We start from the raw sequence: 25,409 nt of genomic DNA, 5'->3' as shown, positions 1-25,409 counted from the left end.
ACACATCCATATCTTAACTAGATCCTAGTTAAATAGTGGGTCAGGCTCACAAATGACAAAAGTGTGTTTTTCTAATATTGCCTGAGTCCAGAGCTTTGAATCAGTCCACCTGATTAAGTGGGAATATGTAAATCTATGGAATCTATCAGGCCCTTAGGAGATTTTATTAAACGTGTGCCTGTATGAAGCCTCTCAAGAGATAACTTAGTTTTCCTGTAGTACCAGGTTGGACCCCCTTTTGTCTTCATGGCGCTGACAAGATGCTGGAAACATTTCTCAGAGATTTCACACAAGACCGGCACAGAAACTTTTAGTGGTAAGCAGTACTGGACCATACCTGCTTACTTTCACCCCTGCATATAAGATTGGATGAAATAGTAAATCTTTGCAGAGGACCAGGTCAGCTTGGAAAGAAAGGAACATATGCCCCAAAAGATCCTTATGAAATTGTTCCAGATTTAATCAGGTTCAGTGAATAAACAGGATAGAAGATTTTAGAAAGAGGGAATAAACTTTTACATAAAATGGTATGATTTAATCTCCTTACCTTACAACATTACTTTCTATGAATGAGTATTAAAAAAATAATGGCATTTATTTATTTTTTTTTATTAATATTGCTCATTTTGAGAATTAAAGTAGACATGTTGAGAATAAGGTCAACTCCCTTAGCTTATGGGTGTTTCTCAATGTACCTTCTTGTACTTGTGAAAAGTCACTAACAGCCTTATCTGACACAACATAGCCCCCTCTATACCGCAAGAAGGTGTAACCATCAATACCTTTGCATCTGTCCATTGCCAGCTATTTTTTCCCCCTCTAAGCAGACAGTTTTCTGCGCGCATCTCTTCAAAGTAAGGTGTAATGCAATATGGCAAAGAAAAGATGTCACTGCAATATAAAACTCATCTTATAAATCTGAACTATTCTCCACCCTCTTGTGTGATTTTTCTTTAGGCCTCTAAAAATTGCTAATGTCTGAGAAGGGATGAGAACTCTTCTACTGTCTGTAATATCTTTTACTGCCATAGTTTCAGTTTATGTATTTTATTTTTTATTATGCATACTTTTTGTGTCATTAGAACATTTATTTTGGAAATTTCTTGATAGGAACCAATATGCGGGATGTTGGTTCCTCTGGGGCACCTGAAGAGTTGCACGCCCCTGGTGAAGCATGACCTACATAGCAAGTGGGAGCAGGAAAGGCCGATTTAAGTCCTCGTGCGCCCCGCAAGGCGGCTGGGGTCACTGGGACCCCACGACTCCCGGCTCAGCGTGACCTCCCCTGCGGTGGTGGGGGGTCGAGGTGACCCCAGGCCTAGCAATGGCGGCGGGGGTGGGGGGTCGAGGTGACCCCAGGCCTAGCAATGGCGGCGGTGGTGGGGGGTCGAGGTGACCCCAGGCCTAACAATGGCGGCGGCAGGGTCGAGGGGACCCCAGGTCTCCCAGCTCAACGGGACCCCCTGTGGCCAGCGACATTCATTGCATGCGTGCTATTGCCCCCGCCCCCCAGTGGCCAGCGATAGTCATTGCACCGTTTGTGACGGGGACACTCGCGCGCACACACAGACACACACTCGCACACACAAACGCACACACTCACTCACACACACACACACACACACACACACACACACACGGACACTCACACACCCAGACACAGACACACTCAAGCACACCAGACCAGACCAGACCGGACCGAAAGCGAGGCTACGCAAAGGCCGCTGCAATCGCAGGTCGAGGACTTGACGACGGGAACCCGGGGATCGTGATCACGATGGCCATCGTCATCGACTTCAGCATCGCCAAACAACCGCTCGATCGCGATTGCGATAAAGAAAAAAATCACGACGGCAGCGGTGCGTCTCGTTGTCTTCGTCGAACCCGGGTCCCATGAAATGCGCCCGCGACACCGTGTCGCAAAACTCGACGGCTTCGGCGTTCCTGGCGTACTTTGAACCCCAACTCGAGGACCGGGTGATCGCGATGACGAACCTGGAGGCTGGCAGGAGGGCCAGGGCGGAGAGGGGGATCGACGGCTGGCGACCCATGGGTCGAGCCGAGTTTCGCGCGTACGTGGGACTGCTGATCCTCGCCGGCATGTACAGGTCGAGGGGCGAGGCGTGCGAGAGCCTGTGGCACGCGGAGACCGGTCGCTCGATATTTCGCACGACCATGCCCCTCAAGAGGTTCCGCGCGTACTCCGCGGCCCTGCGATTTGACGATCGCGACACCAGAGAGGCCAGGCACCTGGCCGCCGGGCACGACAAGCTGGCGCCCATCAGGGAAGTGTGGGACGCGTGGTGCGAGAGACTGCCTCTCCTGTACGAGCCCGGAACCGAGGTCACGGTGGACGAGAGGCTGGTTCCCTTCAAAGGTGCGTGTGTGTGTGTGTGTGTGCGTGCGTGTGTGTGCGTGTGCGGTGGTGCGTGTGTACGACGGAGGCGGTGTTTGACGCGGTGTGCAAGGTTTTACGCGTAATGAAGCGCTACCCCCCCAAAAAAAAAGGAGGAAAAAAAAAGAAAAACAAAAACTCCTATTCTACACCCCACCCCCACCCCCTCACCCCAGGTCGATGTCCCTTCAAGCAATACATGCCCAGCAAGCCAGCCAGGTACGGGATCAAGCTGTGGGTGGCGTGCGACGCCAAGTCCAGCTACGCGTGGAAGATGCTGGCGTACACCGGGAAACGCGACAAGCGAGGTCCTCCCGAGAAAAACCTGGCGTCCAGAGTGGTGCTCGAGCTGACAGAGGGACTGGGACCGGGCCGCAACGTCACCTTCGACAACTTCTTCACGTCGTACGAGCTGGTCAGGAGGCTGTTCGCCCAAAGGGGCCTCACCTCGCTGGGGACCTTGCGCGCGAACAGGGCCGAGATCCCCAGGTGACTGCTCGAAGTCGAGGGCAGACTGGTGCTGTCGTCGCGATTCGCGTTCTCGTCGACCGCGGAGCCTCCCGACGTGGCCGTGGTCTCCTACCTGGCCAAGCGCAACAAGAATGTGCTGATTCTCACCACGCACGAGCAGCACGTGCGCGCCCCGGGGCTGAGCGGGCGGGCGGACGGGAAGCCCCTGGCGGTGCTCCACTACAATCGCACCAAGGGAGGTGTGGAATACCTGGACAAGGTGTTGGGCACGTACAGTTGCAGGAGGCCCCTGGCCCTCTTTCACAACATGGTGGACGTGTCCGCGTACAACGCCTTCGTGCTCTGGAGGGAGCTGAATCCCGCCTGGATGCCGGGCAAGCGCAACAAACGCAGGCTGTTCCTGGAACGGCTGGGCAAAGAGCTGGCGGCCGACGCAGCCGCAGCGAGAGAGGGGACAAAGGAGAGGGCGAGGGGTGACGGCGGCAACGGCGACGGCAAAAGCAACAACGCGACAGGGTCGTCGCGCGACGGCAGGCGAGGCGGCAAGTCCGAGGCGAGGAGGAAGAGGTGTCGCGTGTGCCCCAGGAGCAGGGACGCCAAAACCAAGACTCTGTGTCGCGGCTGTCGCGTGCACATGTGCGGCAAGTGCGCCGTGGTCTACTGTCCAAACTGCGCCTTGGCCCCGTGTCAGTGATAAACGTACGCACACACACACACACACACACACACACACGTGGCCAGTGCGCCACTGCCCAATACGCCTCGGCCCCGTGTTAGTGATAAATACGCACACGCACACACACACACACACACACACACACACACGCACACGCACGCACACGCACGCACACACACACACACGTGGCCAGTGCGCCACTGCCCACTAGCCTCAGTTTCCTGTTCTTATCTGACAGGAGTACCATCTGGTGTGGTCTTCTGCTGCTTTAGCACAGTCGTTTCAAGGTTTGATGTGAGATGCTCTTCTGTATGCTTTGGTTGCAAAGAATTGTTTGAATTTTTGCCTTTATATTAACGACCAATTGAACATTTATCTAATAAAGTTGCTTATACACACACCACTGTGCATGCTCTTGTCAAACCACAACATGAATGGCTGAATTAAGAAGGCAGCTGGCTTTTTGAGGTTTAGATATGAGATGTGTCATAGTACTGCCAACTTTCTAAACTGGATTCTTTAAGTAGTGAGTTTCTCATCTCTGATTAAACACAAGTTTCAAAGAGTGATGCTTTATTAAATCTGTATCAACAGTCTCAACTGTGAGTTAAGTGTTAAATACAATTTTATAGTAAAACTTTTCAACACTTCAGTAACTTTCAGTTACAAAAAATACAAATGAAACTGTCTGAAACAAAACACTCCTCATGAGGACCCATATGGTACCATTACTCAGCAGCAGCCACAGAAAATGCCAAAATAAGGCACATAAATGTTTAGCAAACTAAACATCTGAATTGTAAAATTTTAAACATTTTTTCACTGGACCTCTGTAAAGGACAAAATGTTTTCACAACATGACTCACATTTAATTTAGAAGTTAAGTGCAGGACTTACAGTCTTTACTGAGGTCAAACTTGATATAGAGGCAGCACTCTTACAATGTTCTGTCTACAAATGGGGCATTTGCGCTGCGGCAGAGCCTGGTAGCAGGTATAGCAGCAGCACATGTGTCCACAGTCCAACAGTACACAGTTACGTGGTTGATTGAGGCAAATAACACACAAGTTCGCTGTGTCTTGATGATCATCAGGTCCAGTTACGTTAGTGTGCAGTCTTAAGTCTTCAGCCAGCTGTCTGTTAAATTCCCTGCTTTCCTGTTCCTGCTCCCAGCGAAGCTTTAGCTGGCGGTAGTAGCGTAGCCCGACCCAAAAAAGGACTGCTGCCCCTGCCAAAGCAGAAGTAATGCCCAGCACCTTCCACCAAAAAGCCAGGATCTCATTCTCTCCTCGCAGGGTTTTGAAGTCCGCTGTGCTCAGGAAGTACTGTGAACCGTTAGAAGGGGGTTGAAGAGTCAGAATGCCGTCTGTGTCCAGAGTCAACTCACCTATACCTGTAAGATTTGTCCCCACCTGGGGAGGGAAAAAAAAAAAAAAAAAAAAAGTACGACACCCATGAGTAAGAATACGTTTTTCAATATTTGCATCATATTAGGCTTTACACACATAAATTCTTAGTTTAAATCCAACAACTTACTCTGAGCATTTTCTCAATCTCCAGTTGACCTCTAGGCTTCTCCCCACTCAAGTATTGCACCATGATGTCAAATAAACTATGACTGGCCTGGTGAAACCTCTCATGTGTTATCTCCATGTTCAGCCCACTGGCCTGTAGAGGTGACTTGACTCGGACTTCGGTCTTATCCAGTCCCACTAATAAGAACGGCACTGCGTCGATGTTTTTGTGCACAATTCGTTCATCATCTATCCTGCAAAGGTAGAGCAAGTAACAGTTAACACACGTGACAATATGGAGAAAATGGTAACTGTACTGGAACGTCAGGTTGATCTCATGGTTTCAGGCTTTCTTTCTGCTCTGTAATGCATGAGGTTTCCTGGGCATATTTAACATACAATAATTTAATAAGAATTTCTTTGTCTTGGTGCAGTTCTCACCATGAGCGTGAAATTCCGTTCCACAGCAGCCTGTGGTCTTTCACCATGAATGTACGCAACACGCCAACAGCATCTCTGTTGTATTGACTCATTAGAGGTCTTCCAGCAGGTTCTACAGCACCTAAAATGTATATATGTATAATGTATAAGCAAACATACAGTAACAGGCATGTCGGTACACACATTTTTAGAAAGAAAAAAAAAAAAAAGGTCATCTAACACAATGAAAGACTGATTACCTTCAATGATGACATATTCTAGCCGCGCTCCTGGAGTCTGCTTCAAAATGGCTTTGAGACTTTTATCTGTGATGAACTGTGGAGCATTCTGAAAACATGGAACACACACCGTTTGTATTTGAAGCAAATAAGTCTGGTTATTTAATAAGTCATGAACTTGCTTTTCCAATGATTTGATCTCTTTGGTGTGTGTTAATCAGCTCCCTGAAAATGGATACTTTTCAATGCATTACTAGCCATCATTATGCTGCTTTTAATTCCATATAAGATTGGATGAAATAGTAAATCTTTGCAGAGGACCAGCTCAGCTTAGAAAGAAAGGAATATATGCTCCAAAAGATCCTTATGAAATAGTTCCAGATTTAATCAGGTTCAGGTTGCCAGCGATGGAGCTTATTATTATTTCTAGAACTGTCTTTGAAACTCAAACACATTAAAAATGAATGATATGAACACATTAGGACTGAATAAACAGGATAGAAGGAGGGAATAAACCTTTACATAAAATGGTATGATTTAATCTCCTTACCTTATAACATTACTTTCTATGAAGGAGTATTTAAAAAATGGCATTTAATTTTTTTTTTATTATTGCTCATTTTGAGAATTAAAGTAGACATGTTGCCAATAAGGTGAACTCCCTTAGCCCATGGGTGTTTCTCAGTGTACCGTCTTGTACTTGTGAAAAGTCACTTGCAGCCTGATTTGACACAACATACCCCCCTCTATACTGCAAGAAAGTGTAACCATCAATACCTTTGCATCTGTCCATTGCCAGCTATTTCTTTTTGCACAAATGCAGATAACTTTTTTTTTCTTTTTACACAGTTTTCTGCACCATCTCTTTGAAGTAAGGCGTAATGCAATATGGCAAAGAAAAAGATTTTACTGCAATATAAAACTCATCTTATAAATCTGAACTATTCTCCACCCTCTTGTGTGAGTTTTCTTCAGGCCTCTAAATTATCTGAGAAGGGATGAGAACTCATTAAAAATATACTATCTATAATCTCATTAGGGAATTGAAAGTAGAAGCTTCTTGGCCTAGAGGTTTAGACCCATCTGTGAGCATTAGCCTTCACAGACATTAATGTACTATATCTGTTCTTTAAAGCTGACAACAGTGCAAAAACTTATAAACTGATTCCATTCTAACATCTGAATCATTCAGCATAAAAACAAAAGCTGAAAAATTACATTGTACTAAAATAGCACTACAATAAATAAACAAAGTTGACTAAAATTCACAACTCACATCGAGTTTATCTACTGTTGTCCGGCCTTTCTTATACAGATAGAAAGAGAGGCCTGAGAGAGCAATGCTCACTCCAAGGCATGTTGCCTCCAAAACATTCACAGAGAATCCCTCCATTGGCCCTGGATCTCCTGTAACGGCTCCAAGAGCACCTGCACAGACATAAAAGAAGGATAATAATCACCTTTCCGCAAACCCACAGCTGCAAGCCTCCTGGCTATGTTGTGACATATTTGTCTACATTGTGTGGCTGTGATTACTGGCCGATCTGAAGTTACTGTGGGACAAATAACATGTAATATAGCCTCTAACAACAGACTAGGGATGTTTCTGGCGACTAACTTCTTAGTTGACTAAACAAGGTGAAAACATAGACTAACCAATAGTATGTGTGGCAATGACTAGTGACAAGGGCCGTGTCCTGCAACTTTTAGATGCGTCTCTGATTCAACACACCTGAGTCAAATATAGAAGTCATTAGCAGGACTCTGGAGAACTCAGACTGCATACTGAGGAGGTAATTCAGCCATTTGATTTAGGTATGTTGGATCAGGGACATCTAAAAGCTGCAGGACACCAGCCCTCGAGGTCTGGATTTGAGGATCCCTGCTTTAGGGTCTCCACAGCAGATCATCTACCTCCATCTCACCCTCTCTCTAATTTCCCTTATTTCCTCCTGCCTGGCAACTCTAATAAATACATATCAACTTTCTACACGGGTCAATGAATGTGTAAATATGGTAGTTCAAAGAGCAAAATCCCTTTAAGGTTTTATTAAAGATATTATCTAGTTTTTCTGTTCTGTGTGGCAGCCACCAAAACATCAAAAAAATAGGTATCCACATTCTAAAAGCCCATTTCTGTGTTTTGAGAGTGCTGTTAAACACTGTTTGCAGAACATTACGCTTCTGATCATCCGGTCCGCTGCTAGCCAGCTAACGTTGCCACCAATCCAGTGACCTCTAAACATTTTTAAAAATAATTCTGAATAACCATTTAAGCAAAACGTACTAGTTTATAAAAGCACAAACATATTAAACTTAAGTAAAATTAATAATAAGTTTGTTTCTTTTTTTTTAATACCTCTCAAAGAAAAGAAACCTCCAAGTTTATATGCTCGAATCAGGTACGCCGGACTAAGCAACTCAGGCAGTGACGAGCTTCTCCTGTGACGAAGCCTGTGCGCATGCGTCTGTTACGACCTCCGTACTCGTCACTACGCCGCCGGACATGGCAGGAGCAGGAGGTGTGCGGAGAAAGTCTCCCGTTTCCCCGTCCCCACTCTGGGGGAAACTCCACACGCTTTGGCAGGAAAAGCATTTGGTCTTGTTCAAGGCGGAGTACACGTTGCTGGTGGTTTCAGTTTTGTGGTTCCTAGAGATCGGCATCAATGTGTGGGTCATACAGAAAGTAGCATGTAAGTAGCTGCTCGGCTAGTTAGCACGCTATCTTATTTTGACGTTTACCTGGACGCGGCTGCATGCTAAGTAGCTAGCGTTTGCAAAATATTAGCTTAGGAATTTCCTGTCAGCGCAAGACTCCCCCAAAGTTAAATGATGTTCATTACTTCATTACTTTTAGGAACTAATGGACTTAAAAAAAATATACACGATCAATGGTAGTTTTTAAAAATTAGTAAATTCTAGAAGTAAACTTAAAGTCGCTCAATTGCGGCTCGCTGATATATTTAGGGCATTAGCAGTGTTCATTTTGACACGTCCACTTGTGGATGGATGGAACTTCAGCATATATTACCAGTAATATTTTTCTTCTTGTTCTCCTCCTACTTAAATTGAATGGTCGTTCTTGTTGAGTTGTGTTATTGTTCTGCCTTTAACAATCCAAAATCTGTGCCCAGACACTGAGATCGACTGGAAAGCCTACATGGATGAAGTGGAGGGAGTTATCAATGGTACCTACGACTACACCCAGCTGAAAGGAGACACTGGCCCTTTGGTGTAAGTTTCAAGGGCTTGCAGTGCTGTGGGTTCTCTCAATCCCTCACTTTTCAGTGCAGGTGTCCAGGATAATTTGGAACATTATTGTTGCAGGTACCCAGCTGGGTTCGTCTACATCTTCACAGCTCTGTATTACATTACCAGCCGTGGGGTGAACATCCGTCTGGGCCAGTACATTTTTACTGTTTTCTACCTCATCACGCTGCTGCTTGTCTTCAGAATATATTATCGCACCAAGAAGGTGAGTCTGATATTGCGAACCAGGGACCTCGTGTATACGCTTTGAAACTTCAGTTTTTCCTTGTGTGAAATTCTCCTGGTTCTGGGTTGCAGTGGAGGAGCCCAGACCTCCCTTTTCCTCAATTTTCAGCTCTTCTCTTTCCAAACAACTGGGAGAACTTCCTCTAATGATTAATTCTCACAAATAATTAAATCTCCACCCCCCACCCCCCAGGTTCCTCCCTATGTGTTCTTCTTCGTGTGCTGTGCCTCCTATCGGATACACTCCATCTTTGTGCTGCGTCTCTTTAATGATCCAGTGGCAATGATGCTGCTGTTTGCAGCTGTCAATCTCTTCATAGACGGATACTGGACTCTGGGCTGTGGCCTCTACAGGCAAGTGTGGACTCTTCTTTAAAGCAGATACTCGCTTACAAGTGTTGTGTACAGATTTAACGTGCTGCTTATCTTTACACATTGCCATTGTTATTTTTGCCTGTGAGTAACATGATGAAATTACAACTCAATCTTTTCCTCTTTCTGACAGTTTAGCAGTGTCTGTGAAAATGAACGTACTTCTTTTTGCTCCTGGATTACTTTTCCTCCTCCTGTCGGAGTTTGGTCTAATGAAGACAATCCCTAAATTATTGGTGTGTGCAGGCATACAGGTAAATAACCTCCATAAAGACAGGTGCAATACTGTGTCTACAGTAAATTTTAGCAACTCTCTGCATTCACCTTACATCATCTCTATATTTATCCTGTACGACAGGTTCTGCTGGGGCTACCTTTCCTCCTAGAGAATCCGATTGGTTACGTGAGCCGGGCCTTTGATCTTGGCCGTCAGTTCATGTTCAAGTGGACAGTCAACTGGCGCTTCCTGCCAGAATGGCTCTTTTTGAATCGATACTTCCACTTACTCCTGCTGGCTTCTCACCTGCTCACCCTGCTGCTCTTTGCCTTCCGCCGTTGGAAGAGGTGAGACAGACTTTGGATGTGCCAAGGTCACATTGGCAACAAAACTAGGGGTTATGGAAAAAACTGAAGGTTGCAGTAACTGCACCACAGGCTTTGGCTCGGTTAGCAGCTGAATTCATGGACCCTTGTGTGGGGTTTTTCACATATTTAAATGTTTTGATTACAAACATACTGACCAAAACCACATCATTATGACAGTACAACAAGCTTTCATGAAACAATGCAAGGAGATCTCAACAGTATAATCCTCTGAGGACCAGCATCACTTATTGTACTCTGCAGAAACACTTAGGGCACGTAGAAATGCAGCGGATTTCTAGTAAGTAGCAGTAAATGATTGTTCGTATTTTAGGGTACTCATCAGTGGGCAATGTGAACATTTTTTTTCCAGTTGTACATTTTACTCACATACTTATAAAACTACTTTCTAAAATGACAAGTAACCATATTCTCTCTCACACCAGGCCAGGAGAAAGCATCTTTGAACTTCTCAAGGAACCAAGCAAGAGGAAAATCCTTCCTCAGAAAAACACAGTGGATCATATCCTTTTGTTCCATTTGAATCTCCCCATCTGTATATTTATTTTTCACAATCATGTGAAGAATATGGTCCTGTACAAAGGGACAGGTGATTCCAAAGTTAGATGCCATAACTTTTGTATGAGGTGCTCAGTTTTTAGGGCAATCCACAGGAGAAATGCCTTCTCTTAAATATAAACAGGCACTTTACCTGTCTTTTCTTATTGGCGGCTGTCTTGAATGTTTTCCACTTGTGAACAATCTTTCTCACTGTAGAATGATGGACTTCAAATTATTTGAAAATGGCCCTATAACCCTTTGCAGTTTGATGGGGAGCAATAATTGCTTCTCTAAGATCACTGCTGTTAAAACAACACCTCCTTGGCTGACTGCTTCAGACCAGCAAACTACCAAAACCTCTGCTTTTATAGAGGTGCTCACACTTTCTAATGATCAATTAATCAAGTGTATTTGTTTAGCAGCACCTGGCTACTACTTTTCCTTTTAATTCCCCATTTCAGCAGAAAGAGTGCACTTAGTTTTTTCACAGGATTTCAAAGAGTACTGTGAAAACTTGCTTTTTACACGACTGTCTGATATCTTCAAAACTAGGCAACTTGCTCCAGAAGAATCTAGATTGATAAATAGCACTAAAAGCTTGACAAAAAAAAACAAACAACAAAAAAAATGGGTATTTAATTTTGGTGTGAAAATCAAATTTTCAGATTTTTTTCCACTATACTACTTTACACATTTGCTTGGCAAGCAAAAAGTTTGGTGGTTCAGTTCCACACCAGTGACAGAAATTCCCTTTGGCGTTGTGTCAGGAAAAGCATCCCTCTGCCAAATCAAAACACATGAGATACCCACTGTGGCAATCCCTTGTGACGGGGAGCCGCTGAAAGTAGTTCTTGAATGATTTTGGTGTGAATACTCTCTTTTAAAGGACACAGAACATAGGAAAACTGTTAGTGCTGCTATCAAATTTCAAATGTAAATTGTCTAAATATATTTGCATATGATGTTCCAGGTATCCACTGTTCGTCCTTATCTGATAATCACAGATTGTACTGATTCTGTTCACCTCTAACTTCATTGGCATGTGCTTCAGCCGCTCATTGCATTACCAGTTTTACGTCTGGTACTTCCACTCACTGCCTTACCTTCTGTGGAGTGGAGGAGTCAAGAAGCTGGCCCATCTGCTCAGGCAAGACAGTCTTAAGTCCTTACAGCATAGCACCTCACTGAACACTCAGCATGTTAAGAAAAAGCTGTTTTATTCTCGTGTGCAGGGTCCTGATCCTGGGTCTGATCGAGCTTTCGTGGAACACCTATCCTTCTACTAACAGCAGCTCAGCGGCCCTCCACATCTGTCACCTCATCATCCTCTTATGCCTCTGGCTGGCTCCACCTTCGCCTTCAGCTCCAGCGGAAACACAAGAACAGAAAGCTGTTAAGGACAAACGCCACTGAGCCCCAGCCTGATCGGACCAGTTTTTTTTTTTGTTTTGTTTTTTTCGGCCAAATCAGCTGATGACCGACCTGCACCATCTTCCTGTCTTCAATCCTGACAGCACTGGTGCAAAGGGGAGGCTGCTGTGATAGACTGTTTATAAGTGAATAAAAGGAGCCATTAAAGCCTCTCATTGCTTAAAGTGAAGGAAGCGCCATGTGCATGCAGACTGATGCCTGTATCATGGAATGGCATGCAGTTGCAGAGATGAGAAAAGAAAACAATTCTCAGGTTTAGTATTAGAAAATAAGAAGAGTGGAGGGGTATGAGAATGCCATGAGTGTTATGCCATGCGGAAAGAGTTTATTATATGGGCTATATTCCTACTTACCGTGGTACACTCAGTCCATAATTCCTATGGTCTAGTCATGTTTGTTGGTTTTATAGTCTAATATCATCTCATTTTTATTTACTGGTGCTTAAATGATCATATGTTGTATTAAGAAATTGGTATATTGAAAACACTATGCCTAAGAACTAGAGCATAAAGCTTTAAAATAACTGCATAGAAAATGTAAGCTTGTGGCATTTTCTCTGACGCAGTTATGAAATATGAATATTATGTAGTGGAAAGGATGGGGGGTTTTGTTAGTATTTTTACACAAATGTGTAAAAGTAAGCTGTAGACAGTCTGTCTGATTTGTAATCCTCTGTTGTGAGTGGCTGCGCTCATGAGTAGATTTAATGTGAAAAATATGCAGTAGACTGAAACAGCAAAACAGATTCCACTAAAACAAAATGCTGTGGTCTTCATTGTTACACATTACAACAAATGGTTGAATTTTAGTGTTTTTTTTTTTTTAATTTTCTATCAATTATTTCATCATTTAAAGCTCATCTTTGTTTAATTTAACAAATAATCATCCAGATAATCAAAATCTTCCTCATTTGACTGACTGTGATTGCATGGTTGGCATAGTAGTACATTATACTGGCTACAAGCTAAAACCTAGACTACAAAAAGCCCATTCAGATGGTAAAGACATACTTGTTACATAAAGCACAATGATTATAAAAGGCCACTTGGTTTATGCTTTGTAGACGTAGAATGAACTTGGCACTATTCTAAGTTAATAAAACATGATTTTCCATGTGAAGGCATTTGGACTCATTATCATTGGTAATTGGTGAGTATGCTGATAAGGAGATCTGGCTTGGTTTTCTCTGAGATGATTGTCTCACATATTATTGGGGTTATAACACAGCATGTTCAGCTGAATGTTCTCATCCCAGTGGCGCAGCAGCAGGAACAGCTGTCTGGCTGCTCCCTTAAGCCCTGCCACATCCAGTCCCTCTGGCAGCTCTTGACAGTGCAGCCAGGAGTCTGCTTTTGCTGCCACCAGTTCCCACTCCATAAAGTAGCCGGCGCACTGGTGCTCCAGCCATGCTAGGGCCACAGCTGTGGCCCAAGTTGAGCCCTCCAGATCCTCTTGAGCCAACTGGCTGCTCCCTTGGAGGTAAACTGGCTCAGGTGTAGAGCGTTCATATATATCTGTTTCTGATCCACGACCACTGTCTGCTTGGTTCTGGCTCTGAAAGTGGCTGATGGATAGCTCCAAAGATCCCTCTTCAGAGCTGGGGACGTCAGTGGGTGAGATGACGGGGTCTCTGTCAGACAGGTATCTTCGGCGAAGCCTTGATTCCAAAATTAGGGGAGTGACATCTGGAGTATGGTGGAAAGGAGGAATGGTTGGTCTGACAAAAGAGCAGGCAGAAGGAGAGAAGGTAACGTGGTGACCAGAAGGAGCACCAGGGGGTTTGGGAGTGGTGGACAAAGATGGAGCACTGGGAGATGTGCATCGGAAGGCTGGGCTGAGACTGCGGCGGTGGAGACTGTAAGGTGATGCTCTTTTAAGGCGGTCCAGGGGAATTTGGACACAGTCAGAGTAGATCTCAGTCAGAAGAAAAGCTCCTGATGCCAGCTGCAGTCGTACCTGAGGAGGTACCATAGACATGGGTTAGTGAGCGCATTTGCAGATGAGTAGTTGAGTATACAGTATTATAGTGCTGCGACTGCACGTTGTCTTTGAAACAGCAGTGTTGGCATTTGTACACTGTTTTTCAAAGCATTTGGCTTAACTTTTCAAAGTTGTTCTGCCTATAAATGTAGATTGATTCCAGGAGTTCATGGATCTGTAGAGTCTGCAACCTCTGTTGATGAATTCCTTGCTCTTGTTACTAGAAACATTACTTTGTGACTGGCTGGATTCCTGGGGGCTGGTTGTAGCATCAAGTTGGGAGTTGATGGTACATATTGCATGTTGGATAAACATCTAAATATCTAAAGTGCCTGAAGCTTTTGCACAGCACTGTTGTCTGTGTTAACACAGCTCACCAGGGGCAGGTAGTCTGGAGCTTCACTTTCAGGTTGTTTCTCAGTCTCAGCAGATAAACAGTGCGACTTCAGAGGAACCTGCTTTCCAGATGAAATGGAGGACCTGAGTCTGCCCAGTGGCAACCTAGAATTTACAAAAACAGGTATGCTATTTGTGCTTGTACACATTTGGATAAGTAAATTTAAGCAGGGTGCAATTTGCCAGTGGAGATGGGGGTGGTATGTAGACCTTCTGATCTACATGTCATCATATCACTGCTGTTTCAACATGAAAACTACTGCTAACTAAATAAAAGGCAAATAAAACGGATTCAGAGAGTCAGATTTTACAGGAGCCTCACAAAAATCATATAAATATTTCATCTACTTCAGAATTCCCTAAAAAGGTGAGTTCTGCAGCTTCAAAGTGTTACCTGGTGCCAAAGAAGCTCTCCATTGACTTGCTCTCTATCGATCGCTGTGAACGAGTGCATGAGGCGCCCGTCGCTGAGGCTGTAGCACAGTAGGAGCTGCCCCCTACACCTGAGACATCATCAAAACATTAAACTTTGTTTTATCGGCTCAGTGATAAAGTGTTTTCTGGTTGTGTTTAAAGGCTCAGTTCACCCAAATTAAACAAAACTGGTCACAGATTGTTTAAAATCGTTTCCAGATAAAACAGCATGAATAAAACCAAATATGTCTGCATGACTGAGTACCAGTACTGCTATTTTTTTCTGATTTGGACTGAACTGGTCATTAAACTGATCCTTTAGAAGCTGCTTCACAAGTTGTGAGTGTGGGTAAATGAGACATGGGAGAGGCGTTCTCCTTTTTCTCCTTCTGTGCAGACACCACAGTTTTGAACTGGCTTTCTGTTCAGAAGCTTCGATCCTCGAGACTTTTTTACACTAGAGTGTTTTCACGGCGTGAACGGACATCAATACTTACTAGAATCCCAGGATGTTACACTACAGGGTGAGGCAGGAGTGTCATCTCTGTCTGAGAGATACAAAGATTGTTGATGACCTAAAGTCTTGACAATAGAAATGGGTGCCGGTATCGTTCAGTCTGTCTTACCTGTGGAATTCCAGGTGTCTTCCACATCTGCACTGTCTCCACTGGTGTGCCGTCTGCCCAAACCTACAGAATAGGTCCTCTGCCTACGAATGCCTGATGGAAAAATCTGTCTGTTCCCCAAATACAGCCCTGCAGACACGCACAAACAAGCAGAGCACAACTGCAGACTATAATCTGCTATTTAAATTGCAGCCTGATCCCCTATGAGTTTATCCATGCAGTACCCAGGGAGTACATGAAAAGATTACCTATTAACTATTTAAGTATTTGGAGAACAGAGTTTTTTGGTCTGTGGAGGTACATCAATGAAAAGATTGAGAGCCACAGCCTTGTATGACCTTAAATGATGATACTTTTCTTCTTTACGGGTATATGACTATCCATGGCAAGCAAACAAACTTCCTGGATGAAAGTTCAGCTGAGAGCTTATTTTGTGTGTGTGTGTGTGTGTGTGTGTGTGTGTGTGTGTGTGTGTGTGTGTGTGTGTGTGTGTGTGTGTGTGTGTGTGTGTGTGTGTGTGTGTGTGTGTCAGTGGATAGCACACCTGTGGTTTGGACATCCATGCCAGCCAAGCCTTTGTTGGGGTTGCTATCAGTGGTAGTGAAGGCTGTGTACATACAGATGATGTTACAGTGCTTACTTGTCTGGATAGCCTTTGTACGGTATCGCTTAGCTGAGCCTAAAGCAACATCAAACAGAGAAATGGTAAGAGATGCACAGGAGTTTGGCGATAACAGCGCATCAGTCAGTAAGAAAAGTAACCAGTAAGCCGCTCACCGTGTCCAGTGTCACTTTCTTTCTCTGCCATTTTCTCAAAGTCTCTTATAACTGAACGGGCGGTCAGTTGGTGAATGATCTCCTCCCATGGTTTCCCGCCTCTTCCCTCTTCACCTCCCCTTCCATATCCCTCATCTACTTCAATGTCCTGGCTCTTGGGGGTCCAAAGATGTCTGAGGTCTACAGTGACCTCCCAGGACACAGGCCTGCCACTCAGGACACCATGAATAAGAGAGCGGCACTGGCCTGGGGGAGGACTGTCTGGTGGAATGGCAGTGAAGAGATACTCTGGGTCTGTGAAACTGTCCCAGTCCATGGGAGAGGCAGGAAACAGGAGTCCATCTGAGGGGCAGAGTGAGAAATCAAAGGTTTGAAATTTAATGGAATTTAATTAGTAAAGGTGGTATTGCTTTTCTTTGCACCCAAACTTACTGGAGTCAGTGAGGCTTCTGTGGGACACTGTCCCTCTTGATGGGAGCTTTGTCTCCCCGTCACTCTCGTCTAGCTTCCCTCCCAGTGTTTGGTCAAAGGAGACCCTCTCCAGAGCCCTTCTCAGGCGATGCATCTCTAATTCACCCTGGGGGGATGAAAAACTTCGTGCTGCCATGGTTGAACGGGCTAGTGCTTTTTGTCTCCTACGAGATTCCTCACCTCCATCCAGACACCTGTTCTGGTTGTAAAAGATGGAAAAGCAAAGAGGTACAAAAGTAGTTTTGGCTGTTATTTTAACTTGATCTGCACTGTCTGCATTTTTACAATAACTTTCTTGATTACAGAAAAGTCCTTCGGTTGAATTTATTTCTATTAGTCTTACTTTTTTTGTCCCATTGTCCGGGGTTTTGGCTGAAAGGTCTTGCTGCCATGCTGAGTCTGCCCAACGAGACAGAGATGATCTCTGTTCTGGAGGGGGCATCTTCTCGAGGCCTTGGGGCAGAGATCTTGTATCAAGCACTGGACCAGAAGAGTGAGAGCTGGAGAGAAAGGCCCCGTCAGAATTTGAGGCATGTATGTGAGAGTAGGACTGCGTTTGCAGACTTCGCTCACTACTGAGGGAGCAGCGAGTGAGGACATACTGCTCCTGAATGTAAGAGCTCTCCTGGATCCTCCTCCTCACATCACTGGACCAGTCCAGCTCCACAGCTACAATAGACAAAAGCCAGCTGTTTAGCCACAAAAGTGTCCAGTTGGCAAATGTAAATGTTAGTGATGAGTGACCAACCTGGACTGGTGCCTGGGTCCGTGTCTCTGGCACAGGAGAACTCAGAGGAAATCTCTCTGGAAATTTCCCTCAGTGCCTCCTCTAAGTCTGTGCCATCTGCACTTGTCACCACAGGCATGAGCTCAGAGGCAGGAGGAGGTGAAAGCTCATCATTTGATGGGCCAAAAACTGAACCTGTGGAGCCGCGGTGTAAATCTTTGTAGCTCTGTTCCTGACACTACAAAATAAAATTCAAAGATCATTTTTCCTCTGCAAATATATAAAACAAACAAACTTTAAAAAAAAAAAAAAGTACAGTACTGTGCAAAAGTCTTGAGCCACCCTTCATTTCTTTATATTTTAATAAAACATGTAAACATGGAAATATAGTACATAAGGCAAAAACAGAGTTTGTACAGTTCTAACAAACGTGAAAGTCGATATTTGGCATGACCACCTTTATTCTTCAACACAGCTTGAACTCTCTTAGGCAGCTTTCTTGAAATTTCTTTAAGTCTCCAGGAATAGTTCTCCAGGCTTCTTGAAGGACATTTAAAGCTCTTTTTTGGATGTTGGCTGCATTTTGTTCTGTTCTCTGTCAGGATGATCCCACATTGCTTCAGTAACATTGAAGTCTGGCCTCTGGGGAGGCCAATCCACCACTCACAGTGCTCCATTTTGTTTTTTCTATTCAGGTATGCTTTTACTGCACTGGCAGTGTGTTGGAGATCATTGTCATGCTGAAAAATGAAGTTGTTGCCAATCAGACAGTTTCCAAACGTTACTGCATAGTGAACCCAAATCTCACACTCCCCAACACCACTGGCTGAAATGCTGCCCCTCTAACCTCTCTAATGGCCCCCCCCGTACTGATGATTTGAACACAAATTTTCTGGACATTTTCATATTATTCATCTGCTGTAGTTTTTTTTTTTTCCAGGCCTGACACTTCTTTTGTCCTCCACTTGTCCAGTTTCCTCAGTTTCTTTTTTTTAAGGACACACTGCACAGCATGCTGAGATATGCCATGTTTTCAACTAATGGCTCTTTGGGAACCACCTTGTTGCTGCAAAATTAGTGTATATTTTTTAATCTTTTGGCCACAGCGGCTTTATTAACAGTGGAGAGTGACAGGAAATTGGGAGGAGAGATAGGGGAAGATGCAGGAAATGGTGACAGGCCGGGACTCGAACCTGCACTGCCCACACAACTACGCCGCATATGCATGTGGTTGCCTGCTCAACCTCTCAGCAAAAATACTATTTTATGCAGTTTATTTTTTGCTATTTTATTTTATTATATTTTTTGTGACAGGTTGCTCTAAACAAATTGCCTAAAGATACAATTTAAAATTGGTTCTTTGCTAAGTTGAAAAGGTGCCTTATTCTTCAAATATGTCAGGTCAGGGTTAAGTTGCTTAAAAAAGAAACAAAATATTCCTCAGTTAAACAGACTGAACTGAAAATGACGGAAATCACAGCCAATATCCAAAGAAAACTTTAAAAGGCCTTCAGAAAGCCTGATTGTTCAAGACTACTTTGAAAATTACAGGAAACTCTGGCTCTTTGGAAGCAAGATACAATGAAATGAGGGGGCTCAAGACTTTTGCACAGTATTGTACATAGCGTATACCTCTGTCTTTTTTGCTTTGAAACTGGTCATGTCGTAAAGTGTGCAGTATCCTATAAGGCGATTTCCAGGGTAGAGTGGAGGGATTTCATTAGGTGTAAGTAGAGCCTCCATGTTTTCTGGCAGATACCAGTCAATCCGTACATCAGTCAGAACAGGTTCAAAGGCCTTTTTCAGTGACTTGATTAACTGTGGTAGAGATGGGGATAAATTAACTAATTTCAAATGCAACACTTTATCTATGAAAAAGACATTTGAAATCTGACAAAGGTTCCCAGATAAACACTTTCTTGTGGATGATCACAAACCGAAATTTTTGGCAAACCCTGGTGTAATCTTACAAATGTAAATCTTCAATGGCTAACAATCATTAAGCTTATTAAGTAGAAGTACAAAAGCCAGGACCTCAATTGTACTTAAATGCTTAAGTAATTGTTACTATTTACAACTGCTAGTTGCTTTTCTATTTCCTGAAAGGCAAGTTTAAAGCCCCAAGCTTCACATTTGTGTTCCCTTAAGATTTTGCCTTTAATTATTTTGCAATTCATTTCACTCCAATAGGTGGCAGTGCTGCAGCAGTGCTGACCTTGGGCTGGAGTCTCTCTTCATCATCTGAGAACTCTGTAGTCCCTCCTGTCAGTTTGGCAACGCCCTGCAGGAGCCTCCTGCAAGCTCGGGGACCAAGACCCAGGCCAAAGCATCTGCAGAGGTGATACAGTCTGTACATTACATTTATATAAGAGAAAATTTAATTAGGATATCAAAATGTCTGAGTATGATTTTCACTTTCTGTTGTTATAGTGTTTTTTTTTTTCTTTTATACACAGCCTGCACAAAATGTTGCCATCAAACAGACACTCAGGGGGATCACAAGCCATTTGGCTAACTGAGAGTTTAAAGGGCTCAAGGGACGGAATAATTGAAAAGGCTGAGATCTCTAGCAGCAGCCTATCTGAATAAATACAGAAACAAAAAACCAAAATGATATACCACCAAGACAAAAAACAGCTTTTCAGCTGCAGACTGTTAGAATTAAAATTTAGCAGTGTTAAATGTATCTTGTAAGAATATAGAAGCAACAAACATGTTCATAGTTTGCAAAAGGACAGCCAAAAACACAGAGGAGAAAGTCAGTCTACAAGGCGAATACTAATAAGGCATAAATGGAGTCATTCTGCATTGGTGAAGGGCCTGGGGAAAACCAGAGGGGCGTGACTCTTACTGCAGAGGAGAGCACTTAACGGGATTACTGGGCGTGGCTGAAAAATACTTCAAGCCTCTCTCTTCTTTATTCCACAGAGGTGTGCTCTCAGATCTTTATGATCACTCTTTGCTTGGGTCCCCTCTCTGTTTCCTTTCCTGTCCTCCCACACACACTCTCTCTGCCATATCATTCACCTGATTTCTGTCTCCACTCACTCTCCTTCACTCCTCTCTGCTTCCTAAACACAGCCAAATGCTGGCTAAATAATGCATTTTTATTAACCAGTTGTTTTAACTATTATCAGTTTTATCTGTGTTTCTTCTCATGATAGATATCCACCTGCTCTCTCTCCACCATCCTTCACACAATGTCCATACCTGCCAGCGCATACGTTTCTGCGTACTAGCTCCAGCACTTTAGCCACATTGCTGATGGATCCATCAGTAACAATAAAGACCTGACGAGGGTATGAGCGCTGCATGGGCTGTTGATACACCCAGGACAGTGCTCCCAGCAGGTTGGTGCCTCGCATGTCAGCTCTCATCCTCTGGACGTACTCATAGGCTTGAGTTAGAGTGACCTACATGCAAACATACAAGTGATTAAATTAGGGATGCAATCAGATCCTCTGTAAAGGAGGGAGAAGCAAACAACAGCTGTTCAACTGCAGCGCCTGTGCAAACATGTTGTCAAGATAAATTTACCGTTGGTTATCAGATGCACTAATTAGCCTGTGAAGGAAGCAACAAATTAAATCAGCCCTTTTCTAATAAAGACAGCACAAAGAAACACACATTAGCACCTGTCTTAAATTGACCTCAGTTCACACTGTGGACAAACATGCCTGTCAGGGCAGGAGATGGACAGGCATGTCCTGCCCAAGTGAAAATGCATGAAAGGACACCATATGGTAAGGAGAATGTGCAAAGACTGTTTGTCCTTGCAGCCCCAGGTCTGGATAAAACCTGATACTCTGCTACTAAGGCAACCCAAGGAACTGACCTATTGCCTGATTAGAGAGCAGACAACAGAACAGATAGTCCTGCATGACTGAATAACATCTGGGTTCAGAAAAACATCATCCAGCTTCGTGCCTTCTCTCTTACTGGAAAGAATTCACACATATTAAGAAAAACAAATCATTTGACTTGTGTAAAAATCTTTTAAATACGCCCAATTCAGGGAATTCTCTGGTCTAGCAAAGCTCATTCAGTAATACTAACATCGGTGCAGAGCTTGCTGGAAGTGAACAGGGGCTTGATGGTGGTACCAAATCCCACAATGTTGAGCATTGTACCAGAAGGTAGACTCTTCAGTGCCACCACCATGGCTTCCTGTTGGAACAAGAAAAAATATACAGGATGGAATCATCTGGATATATGTCCCAAAATCTGAAATTCATGTTCCATTTGAATGTTTTTGACTGCTGCTCACCTTTACACGCTGGATGTTGGCACCACTCATGCTGCCGCTGCGATCAATGAGGAACAGCAGCTCCCTGGTGGCTTTGTACACTTCCAAAGGTTCACGAAGCAAGTCGGGGCAGAAATTGAGCATCAAGACAGGGCTACACAGAATGTCCTTGTGGTATCGCTTCCTCACAAACTCCAGCTGCAGGCCAAGTAGGAACATCAGCAATGACAGCTTAAAGCCTTAATGAATGACACAGAGAAAAAGGAAAAAAGAAGTAATAAACTGTGAGTATTCACCAACCTTTCTTTCGGGTTCTGAATCCTTGCGCGTACAGCGAATGAAATCCCGGCGGGAGCAGATCTGCTGCTCATATTGGTTGAAGGAGAGCCTGCCTCTCTCTAAGATGACCAACGGGCTGTGGGGTTCTGAGGAAGGGTTTAAAAGTTTAAAAAATAAATAAACAAATACATTGACAAGGAAAATTACAAACCTTTTAGGGTCACTTTGTCATTGCTCACCACTTAGGTGCAAAATGATCTCTATGTGTCTGTCATATGGATGCTCCTGTGCCAAGGTGATGTAGGTGGCAGAGGCACTTTGGGCACTAGGATCTGCATCTGCCCTCAGAGCATGAGTAGTGCTCTCCAGTCCTATGAATAAAGTAGGCAAAAAAAAAGAGAGAGAGATCAGTATACATACTGCAATGTCATGCAAGTTTGTTTGTTTTAATCAATTTCTACAGCAAGATTACATCAATTTCATTGTCTGGTTATGTTTGAACTCAGCTCCTCTGAAGCAATTCATTTGATTTGTTAATGAGATTGGCTGCTGTTTTAATATTTCATAATGGCTGAGATGAAAACCACTGAATCAGCCTTATTTGAGCAGTACCAGCCAGCAGACAGGCCCCTCTGACCAGCAGCTGGAAGTTGAGCTCATAAGGTGCCAGGTTGACAGCTGGGCTGGTGAAGATGGCATGCGCACACTGCTGCTGAGAGTGTACAATCCGATCTTGTTTTCCTGAGGTAGCACCAAAACAGCTGGTTGCCCTAAAACAAGAAGTGCACAGTGGGAATTATTTAGGGAAATGATGAGGGAAGTATATGAAAAAGAGTATTGTCACAATTACTGTAAGTACCTAGTTTCATCACACTTCCCCCCACTTTCACTCTTGCTTGGAGTCATCTTGCCAGTGACGAGCGGGGTAAGGAGTGTGGGGTAGATGATCCGAATGGCTCCGTTTTCTAACGTGGGAAGTTCCAGTGTCGTGCTTATGACGATCGACACTATATCCATGGGGCCAATGACTCCAGTGCCAACAATGAAAGTGGTTCTCTCCAGGTCCTCATCCAGGATTAGATGTCCTAAAGCCAAAATACAGCATTTAATCACATCTGCAAAGGAACTTTATGGAAAACTATTAGAGAAGGAGGAATTTTAAGACTGTCTGCAGCATGATTAATGAATATGAATAAACATGTGAATGAATGTGAAAAGAACATACAAATTAATTACTGGTATTTACTCAAATAATCAATAACCATCAGCTAAATTGAATAAACTATTCTGTGGCCTGCAGTTAAGTAGATACATTTCTACTAAGTGAATGCCATTACAGCAATAGGCACGGATCCAAATCAGATCGGGGACGGGACTTACTGTACTGAAACCACATTGTTACTGCAGCAGGCATCAGTACACAATAGTTCAAATGATTTTCACCTATATTTTCATTACAAGCAAAGTAAAAATTTTGCCTGATTTTATTGCTTTTGTGCCGAGCTTCATCAGCATCTGGGGCTTTGCAAAATAACTGAGCATCTCACAAGGGTAAAGAAGGCTTGTTCAGATAGCATGTCTGAGCTAGACTGTCTGCAAAGGAGAGAAGCAACGAATAATATCTGTAGCAGTATCCATCAATAAATTAGTTTGATATCTGCTCAGTAAGCACTGGGCTTATATATTTAAATGCTGGCTGGGGATAACAAATTTTTAATACCTTACATGTACATTTGAACATTTCAGCATAAGATCTATGCATTCACTGCATTCTTCCATCCTCTCCTCACCATTGGTGCATTGCATGTCAAGACTGGGGCTCCCACAGCAGCCCCACTCCAGGCCATTCCCATCAAGACCAGCTCCAGGGCAGCAATCCAAACAGCAATCTTTTAGCTTTCCTCGACTTTGGATCTGGACCCCGACCAGACGACTTGCGATCATAGCTTCAAAGCCCACCACAACTTCCTTTTCACCAAGTGGGTATATGAACACACCTAGATGAAGGGTTACAGAAATACAAGCTTTTGCAAACAGGCCCCAGATGATTCTTCAGATCTGCTCTGCTAAGACGCTTAAAACTGAAACGGCCTTTTGCTTCAATTTAAAAAGAACAGTAGATATTTCTAAGAACACAATAAAGATCTGGGGCCAGTTCCACACCTTAAGTTTTCTCCTTAGGTAAAACATCTAATTTCTCCTTAGCTGGGGGTGTTGCATGGATCTCCAGTACCTCCAGTTTCTATCAAATAAAGGCTAAAAAGTCGACCCAACTGTTCCTTTTTTTTTAAAGGTTTCATTTGTTAAGAAACACTATTAAGACATTTTCTGCATTGAAATCCATTTTACAGCAGTAAAACTAATTTATAATAGGTAGTTTTCCTTTTCTTTGGTATCTCTGGTGTTCCTCGAGTGTCAAGTCCCCCTACCATTTTTAATTTCCAGGATTCCTTTTACTGGGGTTACCATTATTAGTTTATGTTAAATCTGTGTCTTGTGGTATATTATAAGATTATAGTGTGCTACACTGAATTTGGTGCTTAGTCTATCATTTGACTACTCACCTTCTACAGACTCTATGTCAGCGTTAGCATAGGTAAGGTGTGCAGTGATGCCCATAGAACAACCGTTGGCACAAGATTTGATGCAGGAGGCCTTGAGTAGCAATGGTTCCCATGTGGAGCGGTTTCTCAGCCCCACCATCTTTTCCATAAAATTAAGCCTCTACCCTGCTGGTTGGATCAAAACACAGGTCAGTGGAATAGTGTGAACAGACAGGAAGGGGAACATGTGAGTGTGCATTTAAATTCTGTCATTTTCTATTCAGAGCACAATTACAATGATCTTTGTAAATCAGACCTGATTTTTGCAGCATAGATTAACACATCAAAAACAGATAAGTTCACAATTGTATCTATATCCACTATGCAAGCCATATATTTATTTATTTATATGTTTACACATATCAGTTATTGTCTAACATGCTATCATGCCTCCTCAAGCTCTTAGCAACCAACTGTGATAGCTGGAGTGTAGCAGGCTTGGTCAATCATTGACATTGCAGCTTAGCACTTGCTACGCTATGCATCACGCCTAGAATTTGCAATCAGCTGCTAATCACTATGCAAAGCCACATGTTCTTAAAACTGTGGTATACTTACTTCAGTCTAGATAACTGTGGGAAGAAATTATGCTGTATTAAAATTGGGTAAGAAACCACCCACTGATCCTGATTTTCCTCATTTATGTAACTAAAACTGTACTCAGTAATTCTCCGTGACTGATCACTTAACAACATTAAGTGCAACAGGTGATGAGACCAGTGTGGAGATCACAG

At 43.6% G+C, this 25,409-nt stretch overlaps 3 protein-coding genes and 1 pseudogene across 3 annotated transcripts; 2 read left to right on the top strand and 2 right to left on the bottom strand.

Moving 5' to 3' along the window:
- Positions 1–1,893: 1,893 nt before the first annotated feature.
- LOC115795579 (piggyBac transposable element-derived protein 4-like) lies at positions 1,894–3,560 on the top strand (annotated as a pseudogene).
- Positions 3,561–4,098: 538 nt separating this feature from the next.
- Positions 4,099–8,166, bottom strand: mul2 (mitochondrial E3 ubiquitin protein ligase 2). Its single transcript, XM_030752479.1, has 6 exons — positions 8,075–8,166; positions 6,992–7,143; positions 5,737–5,824; positions 5,498–5,618; positions 5,079–5,310; positions 4,099–4,954 (listed from the first exon to the last, which is right to left on the bottom strand). The coding sequence occupies exons 2-6, from the start codon at positions 7,106–7,108 to the stop codon at positions 4,454–4,456; spliced, it is 1,059 nt and encodes a 352-aa protein (XP_030608339.1). The 5' UTR covers positions 7,109–7,143; positions 8,075–8,166; the 3' UTR covers positions 4,099–4,453.
- Positions 8,167–8,177: 11 nt separating this feature from the next.
- alg3 (ALG3 alpha-1,3- mannosyltransferase) lies at positions 8,178–13,272 on the top strand. Its single transcript, XM_030752477.1, is given in 10 exon segments — positions 8,178–8,214; positions 8,217–8,408; positions 8,850–8,949; positions 9,043–9,190; positions 9,404–9,564; positions 9,716–9,836; positions 9,941–10,146; positions 10,611–10,687; positions 11,728–11,872; positions 11,958–13,272. Coding segments are annotated over 10 exon segments (1,368 nt in total). The 3' UTR covers positions 12,139–13,272.
- Positions 13,234–24,775, bottom strand: vwa5b2 (von Willebrand factor A domain containing 5B2). Its single transcript, XM_030752476.1, has 21 exons — positions 24,637–24,775; positions 23,863–24,069; positions 22,932–23,157; positions 22,685–22,842; positions 22,312–22,443; positions 22,094–22,218; positions 21,815–21,991; positions 21,604–21,714; positions 20,758–20,960; positions 19,763–19,877; positions 19,180–19,365; positions 17,569–17,785; positions 17,164–17,489; positions 16,782–17,019; positions 16,350–16,691; positions 16,117–16,251; positions 15,573–15,701; positions 15,444–15,494; positions 14,927–15,035; positions 14,514–14,637; positions 13,234–14,112 (listed from the first exon to the last, which is right to left on the bottom strand). Exons 1-21 carry the CDS (start codon positions 24,773–24,775, stop codon positions 13,357–13,359), a joined length of 4,206 nt encoding a protein of 1,401 aa, XP_030608336.1. The 3' UTR covers positions 13,234–13,356.
- Positions 24,776–25,409: the final 634 nt, after the last annotated feature.

The sequence above is a fragment of the Archocentrus centrarchus genome, chromosome 17 (genome assembly GCF_007364275.1).
Source record: "Archocentrus centrarchus isolate MPI-CPG fArcCen1 chromosome 17, fArcCen1, whole genome shotgun sequence".
Lineage (NCBI taxonomy): Eukaryota > Metazoa > Chordata > Actinopteri > Cichliformes > Cichlidae > Archocentrus > Archocentrus centrarchus.
This window is presented reverse-complemented; position numbering and strand designations above follow the sequence as displayed.

What these genes read in the sequence shown, in the direction of transcription:
- mul2 (XM_030752479.1), bottom strand. Translation starts at nt 7,108, where the DNA reads ATGGAGGGATTCTCTGTGAATGTTTTGGAGGCAACATGCCTTGGAGTG. An exon ending in CAACAGTAGATAAACTCGAT is followed by an intron (nt 5,825 to 6,991) that starts GTGAGTTGTGAA and finishes CCATGTTTTCAG; the next exon opens with AATGCTCCACAGTTCATCAC. An exon ending in AGAATATGTCATCATTGAAG is followed by an intron (nt 5,619 to 5,736) that starts GTAATCAGTCTT and finishes TATACATTTTAG; the next exon opens with GTGCTGTAGAACCTGCTGGA.
- vwa5b2 (XM_030752476.1), bottom strand. Translation starts at nt 24,775, where the DNA reads ATGGTGGGGCTGAGAAACCGCTCCACATGGGAACCATTGCTACTCAAG. An exon ending in AAGAGAGACTCCAGCCCAAG is followed by an intron (nt 19,366 to 19,762) that starts GTCAGCACTGCT and finishes TCTCTACCACAG; the next exon opens with TTAATCAAGTCACTGAAAAA. An exon ending in AGACACCTGGAATTCCACAG is followed by an intron (nt 15,495 to 15,572) that starts GTAAGACAGACT and finishes TGTATCTCTCAG; the next exon opens with ACAGAGATGACACTCCTGCC.